Raw genomic sequence first — 18024 nt, 5'->3', positions numbered from 1 at the left:
AAAGAAAAGATCTGCAAAAGGGTGAAGGGTCAGGGAAGATAAATAACGAAAGATTTTATGATGTACCAGCCAAAAAGAATGCAAATGTATATAGCGAAGAAACAAAGATTCTGTCCAAATGAGGTGTGAATTGCTACATAAAAAGCCATCCGAATGCACCAATAAATGGACAAAGAAAGAAACAAGTTGATCAGCCCAATAAAAACAACAAAAAAGCACTCTACTGCCAAATGGGGTAATTTGCTTACCCAAGAAAGGTTTGCCTCTCAAACCAGAAATTGCTGATGACAATAATTCTTTGACACATCCAGCCTTCCACTTATCCATTCAAAGACAAAATGTGAAAGAACGACCAATCACCAGCCAAGTTTACTTGTTCTTGTGTTTCAGTATTATTCTGTTGACTCATCCAGCTCACAGTAACAGTTCCCATGCCCTTTCCATTCACAACTGGAACATTAAAAGGGATTGACTCACTTTACAAGAGACCTTCAGCTCCTTCCAAGTTAGCTCTTCTCAAAAAAATGTAAACACTTCAAGCCAAGCAAAAACAAAAAGGTGACAGCACAGATTTCACTCAAAAATTAAAGATGGCTAAAAAGGCTTGTGGCTTTGCAGGGATGAAATCTGAGCAGTCGAATTGACTTCCAGTTCCATGCTGTGCATTCAACCAGTAACAGGTCACGCCAAGCACATTTCACACTGACATTCGGAAACATTCAGCTTTATTGCTGTAGGAAATCCCTCCAGCCAAATTAGCAAGTATTTCTTTCCCAAAGATATGTGCACTGCATTTATATAAATGGAATATGGAGGCCCACAGATTTACTGGGGCCGGAGCTTTGCTTCTCTGTTGTGACAATGCTCCAGAATGTGTCCCACTATCAACATAGTTCCCCAGACCTGGGCAAGGTCCTGAACCTTTACTTCAGCTTTCTGTCATGCAGGAAGTGCTCTGGAAGAGGCTGCAGCCCAGGGGAGGAACCTGGAACTGAGCTACAGGGAGCATGGAAGTGTGTGGAGCTCAAATGTTGGTGGGTCACAAGGTTTGGTCGTATCCTGGGATGTAGAGGAGGGGTAGGCAGTTTGTCAATCCAAGAGAGGGAGTCTAATCACAAGAAGGGGGTGGGGGCCTTTGGACAGTGCCTGATCTTGACAGGTTGAGGGTAGTCAATCCTCAGGCATGGAGCGTTTATTATTTTGGGGGTGGGGGGGATGCTGTGGAAGGTCACATCTCTGATCCTCGGGGTGCTTGCTGGTAGAAGTAGCAAAGGAGTCCACTCAGATGAAGAGGTCTGATTGTAGATGGCTGGTAGGTAGGGACGCTTGGTGGGCTAGGAGGAGGATATGTCTCTTGCTCTTCCTGGCTGTGAAGCAGTACTGCAAAAACAATTAATCGTTTTGATGAGGCGGCCTTTACCTCCCCTGAATTGTCAGATTTTTCCCTAGCGCACTGATAACTGACTACTGCCTAATCCCTCTCCAAGGTCCCTATATTGTTACAGAGATTGAACCTCTCTGATAATTACAATTGAAACGCAAGTCCCTAATCTGTTACAGTGGGAGTAGAGATTCCCTTCTAATAATTAAACCTGAAACACCCAGAGAAGGTCACCTCACTTCACCTAATCTATTAAACTGTTAGAGAAGGGGGGGGGGGGGGTTAAATGAAAGAAAGTCCCTGATATTAACTTTATAAGTAACCAATAACACATTTATTTAACCCTAACAGTGAACAAATTAACAGAACTACTAACAAACTGAACAATTCCCCCTAACTACTAGCTATTCCCTAATTGAACTAAATTCTATTGGTATGCTGTTCCAATAAGCACAAGTCCTACTTGTACAAACCCAAGTAATATGAAGATAAATTAAAACTCAGTCTCTCAAAGTCTATATGCCTTTATCCTGCTGTTCTCAAGTCATACAAGCCTTTCTTCCACTAACCTGGCTATCAGGGATGTTTTCTCTGTGGAGTCTTCTGTGGAGACTCAGCATCTTTTTTGGATAGATAGTGCTTTCTTAGAGAGTTTAGCAATTTCTTTGTGAGTGCTTATTTTTCAAATGGTGGTTGCCATCATGCTAATTTTCAAAAACCCTCTCCCCATATACCTTGGATGACATGTCAATTTTCTTATAATAGCATTGGTCCGAGGTTGTCAAAGCCATCAGACTTAAATTCAATTGGCTTTCAATCACTAAGCATGTGGTTTAAATGAATTGCTGATTCCAACTAGTTGCCAAAACATGCTTAAGGTTCCAATCTCACAGCCAATTGATATATATTTCCACTTTAGGACTGATTGTAGTGCTTCAGCTGTGTAGACATATTTTATGTATACAACTCCAAGTTCACAACAGCACTTTACCTCTTAAAGGAGCCAAATACTGTTCTCCCTTTCTTTTTAAAAAGCAAACAAATTCTAGCTTTCTACCTTCCAATTCACGATTACTCAGCACAACTTCTTAATGATATATTAAAAGGATCTAGCAACAGTTTCAAGCAGCTGCCCAGGACTTTTCCCATTTCTCAGTTAGTTTTGGTTTGTATTTCTACAGTTTAAATCCGAAGGTCTTCAGATAGTTTGGGTGGCATAGTAGCTTAGTGGTTAGCACTGTTGCCTCACAGAACCAGGGACCCAGGTTCAATTCCAGCCTTAGATGACTGTGTGGAGTATTCACATTCCCTCTGTGTCTGTGTTTGGTTTCATCAGCGTGCTCTGGTTTCGTCCCACAGTCCGAAGCTGTACAGGTTAGATGGATTGGCCATGCTAAATTGTCCCTAGTGTCCCTAGTGTCCAAGGAAGTGCAGGTTAGATGGATTTGCCATGGGAGGCGCAGGGTTACAGGAATAGGGTGCCAGGGTTGAGTCTAAGTGGGATGCTCTTTAGAGGGTCTGAATGGCCTGCTTTAACTCTGTATGGGGTTTTAGTGGTGTTTAGGTTTTTGCCTTCAGAAGTCATGGAACTACAGGATCCTGAGGGAATACTGAATGGTTGCTCCCATTAATTTACACTTATTAAGGCTAATTACAGTTGGTGTGCTAATTTCAGACTCATTCACACTCAGCCAGTAATCCTAAAACTACTCCTTCCTGTATTCTCCACCCTCTCAGGACTCAAACAGCCAAATTATGTGAAGTAGCATGATGACTCAGTGGTAAGTACTGCTACCACTTGGGGCCAATGACCCATGTTCAATCCTAGCCTTGGGCAACAGTCTGTGTGAAGTTTACACATTCTCCCTGTGTCTGCTTGGGTTGCCTCCCACAATACAAAGATTAGATTAGGTGTATGCTAAATTGCCCTAAAGGGTTCACGGATGCGCAGGGACAGGGTGAGCAGGATGTTGTTCAGAGGTTGGTATAGGCTGAATGGCCTCTTTTTGCACTGTAGGGTTTCTATGAATAAGGAAGAGAAGCCTAAATAGAACAGAGAGATTTTGGCTTCAAAGCTGCATGTTGTAGCCCATGTACCTGAGTTAAAATGTTTTATCAATTCGCAAAATTGTACATTGCATTAATGAATTTTATTTGTTCATCCACAGAATTTGGTGTTGAATATTAGTATTGGTATTGGAAAAGCCAGCAATTATTTCCCATCCCTAAGAGCTTGATGAGGTCAGGATGAGCTGCCTTCTTATACTGTGGTCCATGTGGGTTAGATATTCCATCTTGCTGGTAGGGAGCGTTTTCCAGGATTTTGGCTAATGACAGTGATGGAACATGGAAATAGTTCTAGTTTAGATGGGATTTAACAGCTGTCGGTACTGCCCTTGTCCTTCGAGGCAATAAAAGTCACAAGTTTACCGAATGCTGTTGAAGGAACCTCAGAGTTCTTTCAGTGCATCTTGTAGAGGGTACATACTACTGCCACTGTACACTGTGGACGGAGGTAGTGAATGGTTAACATGGTGCCATTTGAGTGAGCTGCTTTGTCCTGGGTAGTGTTGAGTTGCTGGAGTGACATTAAGCAGAAAATATTCTGACCTATTCCTATCTTGTTAGGTCAGGGACAAGCTTTGGGAAGCCAGGAAATGAGTCACTTATCCCAGAATTCCTAGTCACTGACTTACACTTGTAGCTCTGATAAATAGGTGGGTGGTCCAGTTAAGTTTCTAGTCAATAGTGTCTCCCCCTGAACTCCTTGATATTAATTCTGGTGGATGGAGTGATGGTACCATTGAATATCAAGAGGATATGGTTTGAATGGTCTCTTGCTGGAGATGGTCCTTGTCTACCTATTGTGCACTTAACATTCATTTGTATATACATACAAATTAGAAACAGAAGTAGGCCACTCAGCCCCTCAAATCTACTCTACCATGCAATAGGATCATGGCTGATCTGATTAGCCCACCTTCCTGACCAATAACATTTCAATCCCACACTTCTCAAGAATCTATCAAATTCTGCCTTTGGAGCATTCAACGATTCTGCTTCCACAGGCTTTTCATGAGGGGAGTTCCAAAGACTGAAAACTTAGGTTTCTCTGAGCAAAGAATTCTCCTTGCCTCCGACTTTAATAGACTATCCTTTAGTTTTAAACAGTGACTGCTAGTTCTGGATTGTCTCACAAGGATATAAATATCCTTGCCACCTCTACCCTGTCAAGGCCCCTCAGGATCTTATGTTCCACCTCTCAGCTCCCAGGCATTACACAGTTGGCCAGATTGTTAGCCTGTGGTTCAGTATAACATCAAAAGTTCAGAGTGTGATCATTAAGGGAGGTGAAGTTGACTTGGGGCCTGCGTCCTTGCTATGTCTCACAGCAAAATCACAGCATAAGTTGTGGTTTAGAGACACATTATCTACTGCATTTCCCAAAGTAACTGCATACCCGGGACTGAGGTGATTGATATTCAATGATTACAATTACAGCAGACATCAAAAATTTGAATATTGTAAGTTTACTTCAGACTGTACCTGTTTTCCATCAGTTCTCGAATTTCTGCTACATTACGGCCTGCACCAAGATGTGTATAGTAAGGACCTTCATCTTTTTCACTGATTTGTTCTGTTAATTCAAAGAAATCATGAGATTATGTCTTTATTATGGTTACATTGATAAGACAGTATGTACATTGCTGGGATTTATCAGCAAAGTATGGATAAAGAAATCATTAATCGTGTTAAAGCAACAAAATAAGCAATTACAATAAATAGTTCCATAGGCTGAATCCAACTAACAAGAAAAACAAAACAAAAGAACTGTTGCTTCTCAGTCCATGGTTTAGGTTCTGGGTTTGCCTGGGTTATCAATACTGTAGGATTTGAGTCAGACACTACCCACTATTAGAATGCCCAGCCCAGGGCTAAAGGAGGTGATGTGTGAAATGGAGATCCGATAAAAGGTCATTAGCCTGATATGCCTTCCAGAATCTTATACAGGAAGTTTGGACCTTCCTTCAATCAAATATCAGAAGTTAACCCACATCTGCTTGGCCAAGTGACACCACTGCTGTTTGGCCATGAGGTGGCTCAGGATGGGACTTTCCATTTCATCAGGAAGGAGCTCATACCTCTCAGAGCTGCCAGTTAGTCAAATGGTGAGCAGTTGTCTACCTCTGGAAGCTGTGGACACTGCTGGGACTACAAGCAGTTACCATGGAAGAGCAGGACATGGATTTTTAAATAAGCTAGGAATTTCATTGCAAACAGGCTGACATGGCTTTGCCATTATGTGCCCAATTTTACATGCCCTCCCCTGTTTCCTGGAGATGACTGAATTTTCAACTGATTGCTCTGACTCTCTTTCCACAGCTGCTGCCAGACCTGGGCATTTCCAGCTTTTGTTGATTCTCAGAATCTGGGTCTTTTCTTTCACATTGGTGTTAAACTGAGGTTCCAAATTTCTTCTCAGGCAGGCACAATAGCATGGATTTACAGAAAGAAGTGCAAAATCATTCTCACTGTCTCCTTAAGAGCAGATTACTGAATCACTAATCTTACTGCTGTGGGATCTTGCTGTGTGCAAATTATCTGCTACATTGATTGCATACCCAAAGTAATTTGCGGTTGTGAAGCCCTTTGGGACATCCTGAGGTGATGATAGACAGTGGGTATACATGCAGAAAATTTCTATCTAATTACAGTCAATTTAAAAATATAGGGCTTTTATGTAATTTAAAGGGCAATTTTTAAAAAAGGAGTATTTTTAACCTCATCATTAACTTGCTCTGTTCTCAGCACTGCTCTCATTTAAAGGGATACTGCATATATGTTGACACATATGAGTCAAATTTACTTTGTGGTTTTTCTAATATAGCGAATAAAAGGCATTTAAAGATCATGCAATGCATAAAAACCTTTTCTCATGTTGTAATGTTTGGATAAAAGCCAGAGTCCCAAAACCCTGTTTCATTGAAACTGTTGCCAAAAGTCATTCCTGGCACTCACTCAGTCAGATGAACGATACTCTCCTGCTTACACTCAAAACTCTAAAATGACCTTGGCAACAAGTAGTATCAGCAATTTACTCCCATGCCTAAGTCATTTGTTAATTGGAAATTCCACCCAAATTTAATTCACAGCTTCAACAGCAACATTAGTCACTGCATCAGATGCTGTGTAATATCCTGATCGAGGCTGTAAGTTGCATGCATTTACATACTCCTCTATATTTTTTCTTTGGAATCTCCCCAAGGAGCGAAGAGGTTATATGGACAGAAACCAGCCTCACTTCTTGGGTTCAATACTTCAGATTAGGCCCCACCTCAGGGACAGGAGAACGTGATCGAGTGAGGTAACTAGCTCTGAAGGAGCCTCGGCCCCTGCACATATCCTACAAAACTTGTATCCTAAGTGGATGGGAGCAAGGCTTACATGGAGATTGAGCAAACCTTAGCACTGCTTATTCAAAGACCATTCCATTGCAGGACTGAAAAATATATATTTAGGAGTCTGATATTATTTTTTGCACTCAAGAATGAGAGTCCTGAATGTTGCATTGTCCATCCAGGTCCAGATTTAAGGAGATCACCTCGGGGCCTGAAAGGAACTGTTAGTCGGTGGGGAATGGTCCAGTTGTCCTTGTAAGAACCAATGACATAGGAATTAGAAAGAGATTGTGCTGAGGGAGTATGGGTAGCTAAAAGCTAAATTACAACCCAGAATCACAAAGGGAATAATCTCTGGATTATCACCTCTGAGCAACAAACAAATTGGGTATGGGGTCAATAATTGAGAGTTGAATGTGTGGGAGAAATGAGTTTCAATAAATGGGCTACTGGGCAAAAAGACAATTGTGCCATTGGGATGGCCTTCACCTAAACCAGTCCGTTGACAAGTCAGAAAAATAGGGTTAGATTGGGCTTTATTTAGATGAATAGTTGAAGTGGGGGGAGGGCAAGGCTATAGTACAAGGATAATAAATTTAGAAAATCAAAAGAGAAATGAAAAGTCAACAGTGCAAAGTAACAGTATAGAAGTGATAACCAAAATGTAAGTGACAAATAGAATAACAGGAATAAAAAATTGCAAGACGACGAAATTCAAGGCTCTTTATCCAAATTTATGGAGCATTCATAACAAGATAGGTGAACTGATGGCACAGATAGGTAGGAACGGAGGCATGATTACAAGTTAAGCAAAGCCAGGGATTGAATATTTGTGGATCCCTGTAGTTTTGGAAGGACAGACAGAAAAGACAAGGAGATGGAACTGCTGAATAAAAGAGGAGATCAGTGCAATAGTAAGCAACCTTGTCTTGGACAGTCAAGAGCTGGAATAAGACAATAAAAAGCAAGAGACTGCAGATGCTTGAAATCTAAAACAAACGCTGGGAATGATGGAAAAACTAAACAGGGAAGATGTGTAACCAGTTTAGGTAAAGGTAAGAAATAACAAGGGAAAAATAGTCATTTGTGTGTGCAGACTATAGGCCCAACAGAATATGGCCAAACATAAATCCAAAAATAATAAGTGCTCAAGGAAAAGTTCTGTAACAACTCTGGGCAATTTTTCTTTAAAATTGACAGACAAATTAAATTGGTAAAGCTAACTTCAAGGATGAGCTCTTGAGCTGTACTGGAGCAGTTTGAGTGAAGATAGTCTCATGGTCTTAAGTAGTGTGGAACTAACAAGGGAACAGGCTCTTTTAGATGTGGTCATGTGGTACTGCGTAATGAGACAAGTTTAATCAATAACCTTGCACTAAAGGATCCTTGAGACAAGAGTGATCACAACATGAAAGAATCTTACATTCATTGAAGAATGAAAAACATGAATCCGAAACTAGTGCATGAAAGTTAAATTTAGACAATTATAAAGTTAAAAACACAGTTGGCCGAAGTCAACTGAGAAAGATGGTAGAAAAGCAATGGCAGATAGTTAAGAAGAATATTTCATAATTCTGAACATAACTGTACACTATTGAGAAAGGGATTCAGAGAGATGAACTATCCGTGTCAAACTAAGATGGTTAAATCGAAGTAAGAAGCATACATAATGTCATGAACATTACTGGGAAGAAAGAAGAATGGGACATTTTTAGAAATACAGACAATAAGAACTTCTGCTTTTTTCTAGAGTTGCCAAAAGCGAGCAGTGATTCCTTAAGGATCAGACTGAGCAGTTAATATTACAGAACAAGGAAATGACAGACTTTGTACAAATATTTGTAGAAGAAAGTAAAGGCATCACAATATTAGAAGGAAATCAAGGGAGTAATTTAGAAGGATCATTATCACTAGAGAAAGAATACTAGGCAAATCATTTGGACAAAGGACTAACAAGTCCTTTGGGGACTTATATGAAGTGGCCGCAGAGATGGTGAGCACATTCTTTGCAATCTTCCAAAATTCAGTGAATTCTGAAAGATCCAAGCAAACTGGAAGATTGGAAACATAATACCCATTATTCAACAAAGTAGGAAACACCAAAAGCAGGAAACATTAGACTAGTACGAATAAAATTTGTCATTGTGAAATGCTGGAAAATCTAATACAAGAATGAAAGCAGAGTCCAAATGATTTTATGAAAGAAATTGTATTTAATAAATTTATTAGTTCCTTGAGGATGTATTGAGCAATGTGGATAAAGGGGATGCAAAAGGTATTGTGTATTTAGATTTTAAAATGACATTCAATACAAAGCCACAAAAAAGGTTACTTACACAAGTTAAGAATATGATGGGGCAATATATTACTATGCATGGAGAATTTACTAACAGAGGGTTGGTATAAATTTGCTATTTTCAAGTTGTCTAACTGTAACTAGTGAGGTGGAGTGATCAGAACTGGATCCTCAATTACTTACGATGTGTATTAAGGATTTGATGAAAGAAGCGGGTGTATTGTAGCCAAATCTGATTAAACAAAGAAGTTTGGAAATTAAGCTGTGACTGGTGTATAAATAATCTGCAACAGGGGATAGATCGGTAATGTCAATGGACCACAATTTGGAAGGCGGAGTCTGATGCAGGAAAATGTGTGGTTATTCACTCCCGGAGGAAGAACAGATAAGCAGAATAGTGTTTAAATGGAGAGAGGGGGCAGAATGCTGCACCTGTGTGAGACCTGGGTGTCCTCATAATGTGAATCACAGAAAGGTACAGCAGTTACAGAAAGTAATTAGAAAGGCAAATGGAAGTTTGGCTTCGCCACCCCCCCCCCCCCCACCCCCACAACCCCAAACAGGGCAAGAGTGCAGTATGAAAGAAGGGGATTCCTACCACATCTGTACAGGGCATCGGGGAGACTGCATACAAAGTATTGTGTACCTTTTCCATCTTCATATTAAAAGGACGGGTACATTTACAAAGGCGGAAGTTCACAGAAGGTTCACTAATCCCTAGGCGGAGTGGTTTGCCTTATAAAGAAAGACTGCGCAAATTATGGGGGCTCTTTCAGGGCTTTAGAAGACTGAGAAATCCCATTGAAGCCCCTGAGGTTTGAGAGAGTAAACGATGAGAAGACATTTACCCTTGTGGCGGTATCTAGAACTAGGGAGCACAGTTTCTTCATATGCAGTATTCTTCCTAAATACAGATGAGGTGGAATTAATTCTCTCCCACAGACAGCAATGGAAGCTGGACCAGAGTATATTCACGACTGTTACATACTGGTTCTTGGATTACAGGGGGGCCAAGAATTATGAGGAACAGATAAGAAAACAGAATTGAGGTTCCAGCTACATTAACGATAAATGATAGAGGGCCTGAGTGGCTGAATGGCCAAATTGTACTCCAGCTCTTATTATGTTGAATCCTAATCCTCAGTAATTCGTGTACATGCATCTCGCCCGTGCGTTCCAAGAACCAGGACTAACCCACGTCCCATCATCTTCAAATTTTCTTTCCGTGCATTGTCTCAGTGAAACCTCACTCAGTGATCTGTAACCTCATTAACTCCGTGCATTAATGATATACTCGTTGCCCTCTATCTGTTGCACCTCACCATCAGGAGGCTAGCCCTCTCTCCAGCCTTTGCTCTGGTGATAAACTTCGCTGGCGATGATAAAGAACAATGAAATAAAACCTCACAGTAGCAGTTTACAGCCACTGGAGGGAGGCCCGGAGATGCTCCAGCTGTTGCAATCATTGCTCAGCTTTGTGGGAGTGTGGTCACTAAATCATCTCCCACTACTGGATCAGGTCAATTGGGAGGAAATTAGTTATTTAATCTTAGCATCCTTTCCCAAGTATCCTTTGTAAATTATGTTCAGCAATTAAGGCTTAGATTTTAACAGCTGGCAATGTTTTTCCTGTTCCTTTTACTCTCCCTGCTCTGGAATTTAAGTCTCACTTGTGCTACATTTCTTAACACTGAGAATTTGGTTCCGTATGGAGTTTGAGGGAGGACCGATAGTGACATGGAGTTATTCAATTTCCATCACTCTTACGCAAGTTTGTACACCTCCACTCAGTATTAAAGCCAGTCACTTTGTCTGATGGAAGCAGCTTCAATAATAGTTCTGAAATAGACTAGGTGTGTAGGAAGAGAGGTGGTGGAATTGGATTGTTTAATCAAACAGCAGCCACAATGAGCAACCTTCTATGCTATGTCACATTGTAACATTTGTGTCCTTGCTCTGAAGCAATTGCTCGTAAGAAAGTAACTTCCTTCAGACAGTAACATTAGAGATTTGCTCTCCTATTTGACCAGATCTTCCATTTTTCTTCATTGTTACTGACAACAATCTAAATGCACTCCCATTGTTAGTGCTCATTTATGACGTTAATTAAGTTAATATCTGAGACTAGATTATAAAAAAGAATGGACTCTCGGAACCTCATTTACCATTCATTCAAACAAGGTATGGTCAGCTGTGTCAGCCTGCAAACAAATAGAAGTTGGGATAGCCCTGCTCCACTATTCAGTAAGACAGTGTGTGATCTAATAACTCAAATCCATCTTTCCAAACTGGCAGTAGGTCTCTGATTCTCTTAAGTATCCAGAAGTCTATTGACTCGTCTTTGAATATCTCGACGACTGAGTATTCTCAGCTCACTGTAGTAGAAAATTCCAAACTTCACAATGGAGTGAAACATTACTCATCTCAATTCTAAATGGCCATTCATTTATTCCAGGCTGTGCTACTTTGATCTAGATACAGCCAGAGAAAACATCCTTCCAACATTGAGCAGTCCAGCTCCTTAAAATCCTTATGATTCTTATTAAATCCAGGAAATATGGACCTAATCTATTTAATCTTTTCATAGGACAATTCACCTCATTCCCAGGATTTAAGTTCTCTATTGTAACACAGCCTTTAAAGGTAGACATATCCTTCCTTAGGAAAGAAGCAAATCTGCACACAGTACTGAAGGGTGCTGTTACCAAGGCCCTGGGTGATGTACAGCTTTTCTGCTGATATTGGGAATTCCGTAAACAGAAAACTTTGATACTGGCTACCCAAAAAAAAAGAAAAGGAGAACAAAAAGGTTACAGCAGGATGGCAAGTTATTGTGGAGAGGTTTAACTATTCTTACAAAAACATTGTTGAGCTCTCTTGTTTAAGGGCATGGCTCTGATAGTAACTGTGTCAGTATGTGGGGAAATGGTTTTGGTGCTATATCGTGCTTCTGTACACCTCTGCCTGTGGACGGCTGTACGAAGAAGCAAAGCGACAGGGCTTACCAACGCAACTGCACGCTGGGACATCATACTGTGTCTTCTTCGGGGTGTCCAGTAAGTTTTTGACAGGGGTGTCCAAATATTTCAAGGGGGACTCTAAAAAATTACTGAGTGTGGATCCTGGCCGTCGTTTAGTCGGTGTGGCTTCAGTAGATGAACTGGTTTGTACTGCTGAAGCAGAGTCACCACCTAAATCTGACTCTAAGTCAGTGGTGGCAGACAAAACAGTGACAGATCCTGAGGTTTCCACTTTCACTTGCTTGGGTGATTTGATGACACATGGTTGTTGGTCAAAGGGTGAGGAAAGCTGGTACTCTTTAAAGCGCTGCTCCAGTGCTTCGATGATGCTCCTTTCCTGCTTCTGGTGGTCACAGCTTAACTGCTGGCTCTGCTGCTTAATAAGGTTCAATATTTCTGGGTCAGCTTTCAGCTGGGCACGGGTTACAGTTGTGGAAGGGGTGGTTGGGCATTCTTTCTCAACCTTGATTAGCTTCTGAAGTCCTTTGGGGTCCTGCATTCTTCGTAGGTACATTCTCCTTTGCAGCTCTTGCTGTTGCAATAAGTGAGCTTTAAGTGCTGCGCTTATTTGGGATTCATCTTCTTTCTGGATGCCGGATGGGGCCTGAGGGCTTTGTGAGCCATGGGGTATCTGCCCTGGCGTTGGATGTGACTGAGGGACTGAACAGCCTCGCTCGATCCTGGGTGCAGTGACTGGCTCCATCAGTTCAGCTCGTCCCTGTGAATGTGGCTGCTGTGTCTGTTGGATGACAGACATGTGGTGTACCTGCTGCTTGAGTTTCTGAGTCGGTGCTGTGCCATGCTGGGCATACAGGGCCTGCTGCGAACCGCTGGCTTTGTTTGGAGGCTGAAGTTCTTGGTCGGTACTGCTCTCTGCCCTGCAGGGGCCTGCCCCCTCGGGAGTGCAACCGTGAGAGGGGCTGAGTTTGTTCAGCTGAGGCTCGATGAGCCTCCTGTAAAGGGGATTGCTGCTGTGGGCACTGTAAGGTGGGTCCTTCTGCTCCTGGACTGGGTGGGACAACAGGTTCCCCATTTTGAGTTCCACTGGCTTCAAGCGCTGGCCACGATGGGGGTCGCCTGGGAGTGGGGGCTGCTGGCATTCGGGGGACAGCTGGAGGTTTGGCACCTGAGCTTGGAGGGTGCGAGGGCACAGGCAGGGAGCCAGCCCTTCATCCAGGGCCAGTGATGACTGCTGTTGCCCCTGGCTCAGTGGGAGTAGGGGTAAGAGCCGGGACTGGAGACGGTATTTCAGCACCTCTGTGTCCTGTTGGGGGACTGAACGGGGTCGGCCCTCGCCCACGGTCTGCAGCTGTGACCTCTTCCCCGGGGGGCTCTCTGCCTTGTCCTGCTGAGCCTGCAGGAGGCGCTGCGGGGCCGACTGCGGTCTGTCACGTCGCTGCTGCTGTGTCTCGGTCTCGGAGCCCGGCAGCCCGACCGGATCCTGCCCGCTCCCCGGACCCCACCTCCGGGCCTGGCCATTCGCTTGCGCCCGCTGCTCCCCGGCCGCCGGCCCGTTGCTGCACGGCCGCTCCGGGCCCCTCGCACAGGCCGGAGGCGGTGGGGATGATGCCGGCGGCGGCGGCTGCTGCTGCTGGAGCTGGAGCAGCCGGAGCCGGAGCCAAGGCTCGGCCGGGAGAGGAGCGGGGGGAGGTGGAGGTTGGCGAGGCGCCCCCCGGTGCGCCGAGCCCGGCCACTGCTGCTGAGGGCAAGCGGAGGGGGCTCCGTTCTCGGTCGGTCCGGGCGCCTCCGGCTCTCTGCAGCCCGGCGGCTCGCCTTGGGGCACCCTGGCCGCCCCGTGCACCACCCGGGCGGCCTGTAAACCGTGCCCTTCCCCGGGCTGCAAGAGAAGCTGCGAGCCGCCCGTAGCACCAATAAACACGGTCTTGCCCCTGGCAGGGGGCTCTGACATTTTTGTAAAGCTGGTCTGCAGATGTAAACACTTGGTGGGGACCACAGGAGAACACTGGCCGGGCGCCTGCCCAGCTCCAGAGCTCTGTGGTCCTGGGCTCTTGGCTGCCGGCAGCTGTTCTACCAGCTGCCCTTCTTCTGTCTTCAATACAGACGAGGTATGTGAGGTGTGAGCTCTCTTCCATGACAGGTTCGCCCTGGCCTCTGTTGTTCTGATGCACTGGTGAGATGTGACACTGTGCGCTGTGCTCAACAAGGGCTCGGGGTAGCGCAGCGATAGCGCCTTGTCTCGGGAGCCGCCGCGCTGCTGGACGTCCACGCAACTTGTAGCACCGTTCGGAACTGGCTTGCTTTCGAGGAGCGACAGGATGTCCCCGTTCCTGTAGCCGGGGCCCGTCCCCTTCTCCGATCTGTTGCGTTCGCTCGCTGGGGGCTGGGGGCGGCCAGGATCTCCGCGTTCGGGGCTCTGAGGTTTGGTCGTGCTGCCCAGCCATTTCTGCCCTTCAAACTGCCGCAGCTCAGTCTGAGCCCGGATACGCCCTCTCGGTTTGGCCTCCTGGTTCTCTGAGTCCGGATTTTGACCACTAGGCTCGTCCTCCAGCTTCATCTTCTTGGATTGCTGAAACCCGCCTGGCGGAGGCTCAGCGAGGACATGCTTTACTCCACCGTTGGGAACATACTGCGGAACACTCGGCTTCTCTTGCTGAACCTCGGGGCTGTCACAGTTTCCCGAGACCTCCTGAGCATGACTCTCTGCAGAGACGCTTTTCACTCCGTCCCATTTGCAGTCTCCATTGAGCTGGCGTTGCTGTAACTCTCTGCCGTTCTCCGCTTTCACCGGGACGTTTTCTGTATGCTGCTCAGGAGACTCATAATGGATCGTTAACACTGGACTCAGACTCTTATCCTCGACATGACTAACTCTTTCCTGTTCCATCTGGTCTGTTTGAGGGCCATCCACAAAGTTACCCACTGAACGTATCTGTAGAGGGGTGGAGAGAGAGACAAAGAAAATCTTTTTACACGGCTGGTAAAATTCCTGAAAGAGCAAAATGCACGCAATGATAGGTTTAAAGTTCAACTAATTTGCGCCACATTGCAGACATATGAAACACTTCAACAACCCCGTCGTATTCAGTTCACTTCTTATAGATGTGAGATCCCACATCATAGGCATCAGCTGTATTAGTAAGTTCTCAAAGCCTAACCAACTCTCAGCCGGCAGATCTCGCACTCTCTCTCACCCACTCCACTCAGAAACCTGCTGCACTAAGTTTCCTTGTACTCTTTCAATAAATATCTAGATAAAAACCGAAAGAACAGCGGGTGCGGTAAATCAGAAACAGCTGGAAAATCTCGGCAGGTATGGCAACATCTGCGGAGAGAAATCAGAGTTAACGTTTCGGCTCTTCGTTAAAAATATCGACTTTTTTTGTTCATTTACAAGTGCACAAAGCAACGGGGAGAAATATATATATATTTATTTATTTGCACTTCCCAGCTTCACAACAGCTGACGTGCTGTGATGAAGCAGGTTAAGCAAAAGGCTGTGGAATACGAACACCGCCTGTCTCCGTGCTGCATGCTCTGTGTGACTCTGACAACAACTCTGTCATTTTGTCCCAAGTGACAAGAGAACATTCGCCTTTTTGCAATTTTGGTGGGAAATAGTTCGTTAGTGTTAGGGGGTAAGTGGCATCCTTTTCCAAAGTTTCCGTTTTTGATGCATTGGCCAGCTCAGAAGCTATTCTTTGGTCACGAAAGAGCCCATGAACATTTTGGGAGGTACCCAATTCCCGCCATACTGAGACGGGACAAAAACAACAAAAAGTTATACTCGTGTCTAAGAGAGCTGTTGGTCCCTTTTGATTATGCAAATAAGGGGCCCACTACCTGGTTAAACCCCTCATTCCAACAAGAGTTTTTTTTGCCCGACCTGAGTTTTTTTTCCAGCAATTTCAGACCTCAGCAGGTTCGTTGAGGTGGATTGACCGTGCTAAATTGCCCATCGTGTCCAGGGCTGTGTAGCTAGGTGGATTAGCCACGGGGAATACAGGGTTACAAGGATGGGTCAATCTGGGTAGGATGCTCTTCGGACGGTCGGTGTGGACTGGATGGGCCAAATGGTCTGTTTCCATACTGTATGAAATTTCTAGACCATTGTATCAAAGCTCTGTAACCCCAGCTTTTCCAAGCTCCCCTGGTTTTCATCCATCCAATGCACTGTTTCTACCAAACACATTCTCATTTTTTTTACACTAAGCCTGATCTCCACTTATCAGCTTTGAAGCTCTGCAACCCACTTTACAACATCAGTTTTCTTTAACTTGGATTCCCCTTTCCTCCTGCCAACATTTCATTAATTGTACAGACTCCAGGGATTGCATCCTGCACTTTCACTAAACCTTTGTGTCTTCTTCGTTGAACCATACTTTTAGTCATCTGCTCATCCCTGTTATTATTGTCTTCATTCCCTCCCTTTCATTGCTCAGTATCTGATTTTCTTCAGAACAAGTGGTCTATTTATTTTTCTGGGACATTTCACTGCATCTGCAAAGCTATAACGATAGAAATTGTTAATATGTGTAATATACGTGGTCAAGCATCTCTGTTATTAGCCAGTTTGATCCAGATTGAAGAGGTCTGTATTCTAATGACCTGGAATTGGTTATCAGATGTTTATTTAATGGGACCTTTGGAAACCTGACTACTATTTTCAGCTTAGTGATGATTCTCTTATCTCTGGGTTACAATGTTACTATTTCATATCCCAATCCAGACATTTGTGCATATAATCTACATTTAAATTCAGTACTAAGGCAATGATACATCGATGGAAATGATAAAGTGTGGGGCTGGATGAACACAGCAGGCCAAGCAGCATCCTAGGAGCACAAAAGCTGACGTTTTGGGGCTAGACCCTTTGTCAGAAAAAGGGGGTGGGGGAAGAGAGTTCTAAAATAAATAGGGAGAGAGTGGGAGACGGATCGAAGATGGATAGAGGAGACGATAGGTGGAAAGGAGAGTATAGGTGGGGAGGTAGGGAGGGGATAGGTCACTCTGGGGAGGACGGACAGGTCAAGGGGGCCGGATGAGGTTAGTAGGTAGGAAATGGGGCTTGAGGTGGGAGGAGGGGACAGGCGAGAGGAAGAACAGGTTAGGGAGGCAGGGATGAACTGGGCTGGTTTTGGCATCCAGTAGGAGGGGGGGAGATTTTGAAGCTTGTGAAGGTTGCAGGAACAGCAACTCATTCTGCTTGGGAACCCTGCAGCCCAATGGTATCAATGTAGATTTCACAAGCTTCAAAATCTCCCCTCCCCCCACTGCATCACAAAACCAGCCGAGCTCGTCCTCGCCTCCCCAACCTGTTCTTCCTCTCACCTATGCCCCCTCCCACCTCAAGCCGCACCCCATTTCCTACCTACCAACCTCATCCCGCCCCCTACACCTGTACATCCTCCCTGGACTGACCTATCCCCTCCTACGCTCACCTCTACAGGCTCCATCCCAGCCTCTAACTTCTCTGTCTCCTCTCCACCTATCTTCCCCTCTATCCATCTTTGATCCGCCTCCCCCTCTCCCCCTATTTATTCCAGTTCCCTCTCCCCCTCCCCCTTTTCTGATGAAGGATCTAGGCCCGAAACGTCAGCTTTTGTGCTCCTGAGATGCTGCTGGGCCTGCTGTGTTCATCCAGCTCCACACTTTGTTATATCGGATTCTCCAGCATCTGCAGTTCCCATTACATCAATGGAATTGATGTCAGTTTCTTGGAGATCATGTTATTTCAAAGAATTCAATGCCCTGCCTGATATTTATCCCTCAACAAATATCATCGAAAAATACAGATTTTCTGATTATTTTCACTCTGGTGTTTGTGCAATCTTGTAATGTTAATTACATTTGAAATGTATTTAACTGGTTGTAAAGTAATTTGAGAAATCCTAAAAGTTGTAAACGATGCTATTTAAATGTTAACTCAAAACAGAAATGGCTGGTAAAACTCAGCAGTTCTGGCAGCAT

General features: G+C 44.4%; 1 protein-coding gene across 1 annotated transcript in view; it reads right to left on the bottom strand.

The window, feature by feature from the left end:
- LOC125450811 (methylcytosine dioxygenase TET3-like) overlaps positions 1–18024 on the bottom strand; it is a 160569-nt gene that overhangs the window by 54362 nt on the left and 88183 nt on the right. The window contains exons 4-5 of the mRNA XM_059642595.1: positions 12082–14986; positions 4928–5018 (exon numbers count right to left, since the gene is read on the bottom strand). Coding sequence (XP_059498578.1) covers positions 4928–5018; positions 12082–14986 — 2996 coding nt within the window. The remainder of the gene's footprint in view (positions 1–4927; positions 5019–12081; positions 14987–18024) is intronic.

The sequence above is a fragment of the Stegostoma tigrinum genome, chromosome 3 (genome assembly GCF_030684315.1).
Source record: "Stegostoma tigrinum isolate sSteTig4 chromosome 3, sSteTig4.hap1, whole genome shotgun sequence".
Classification (NCBI taxonomy): Eukaryota; Metazoa; Chordata; class Chondrichthyes; order Orectolobiformes; family Stegostomatidae; genus Stegostoma; species Stegostoma tigrinum.
This window is presented reverse-complemented; position numbering and strand designations above follow the sequence as displayed.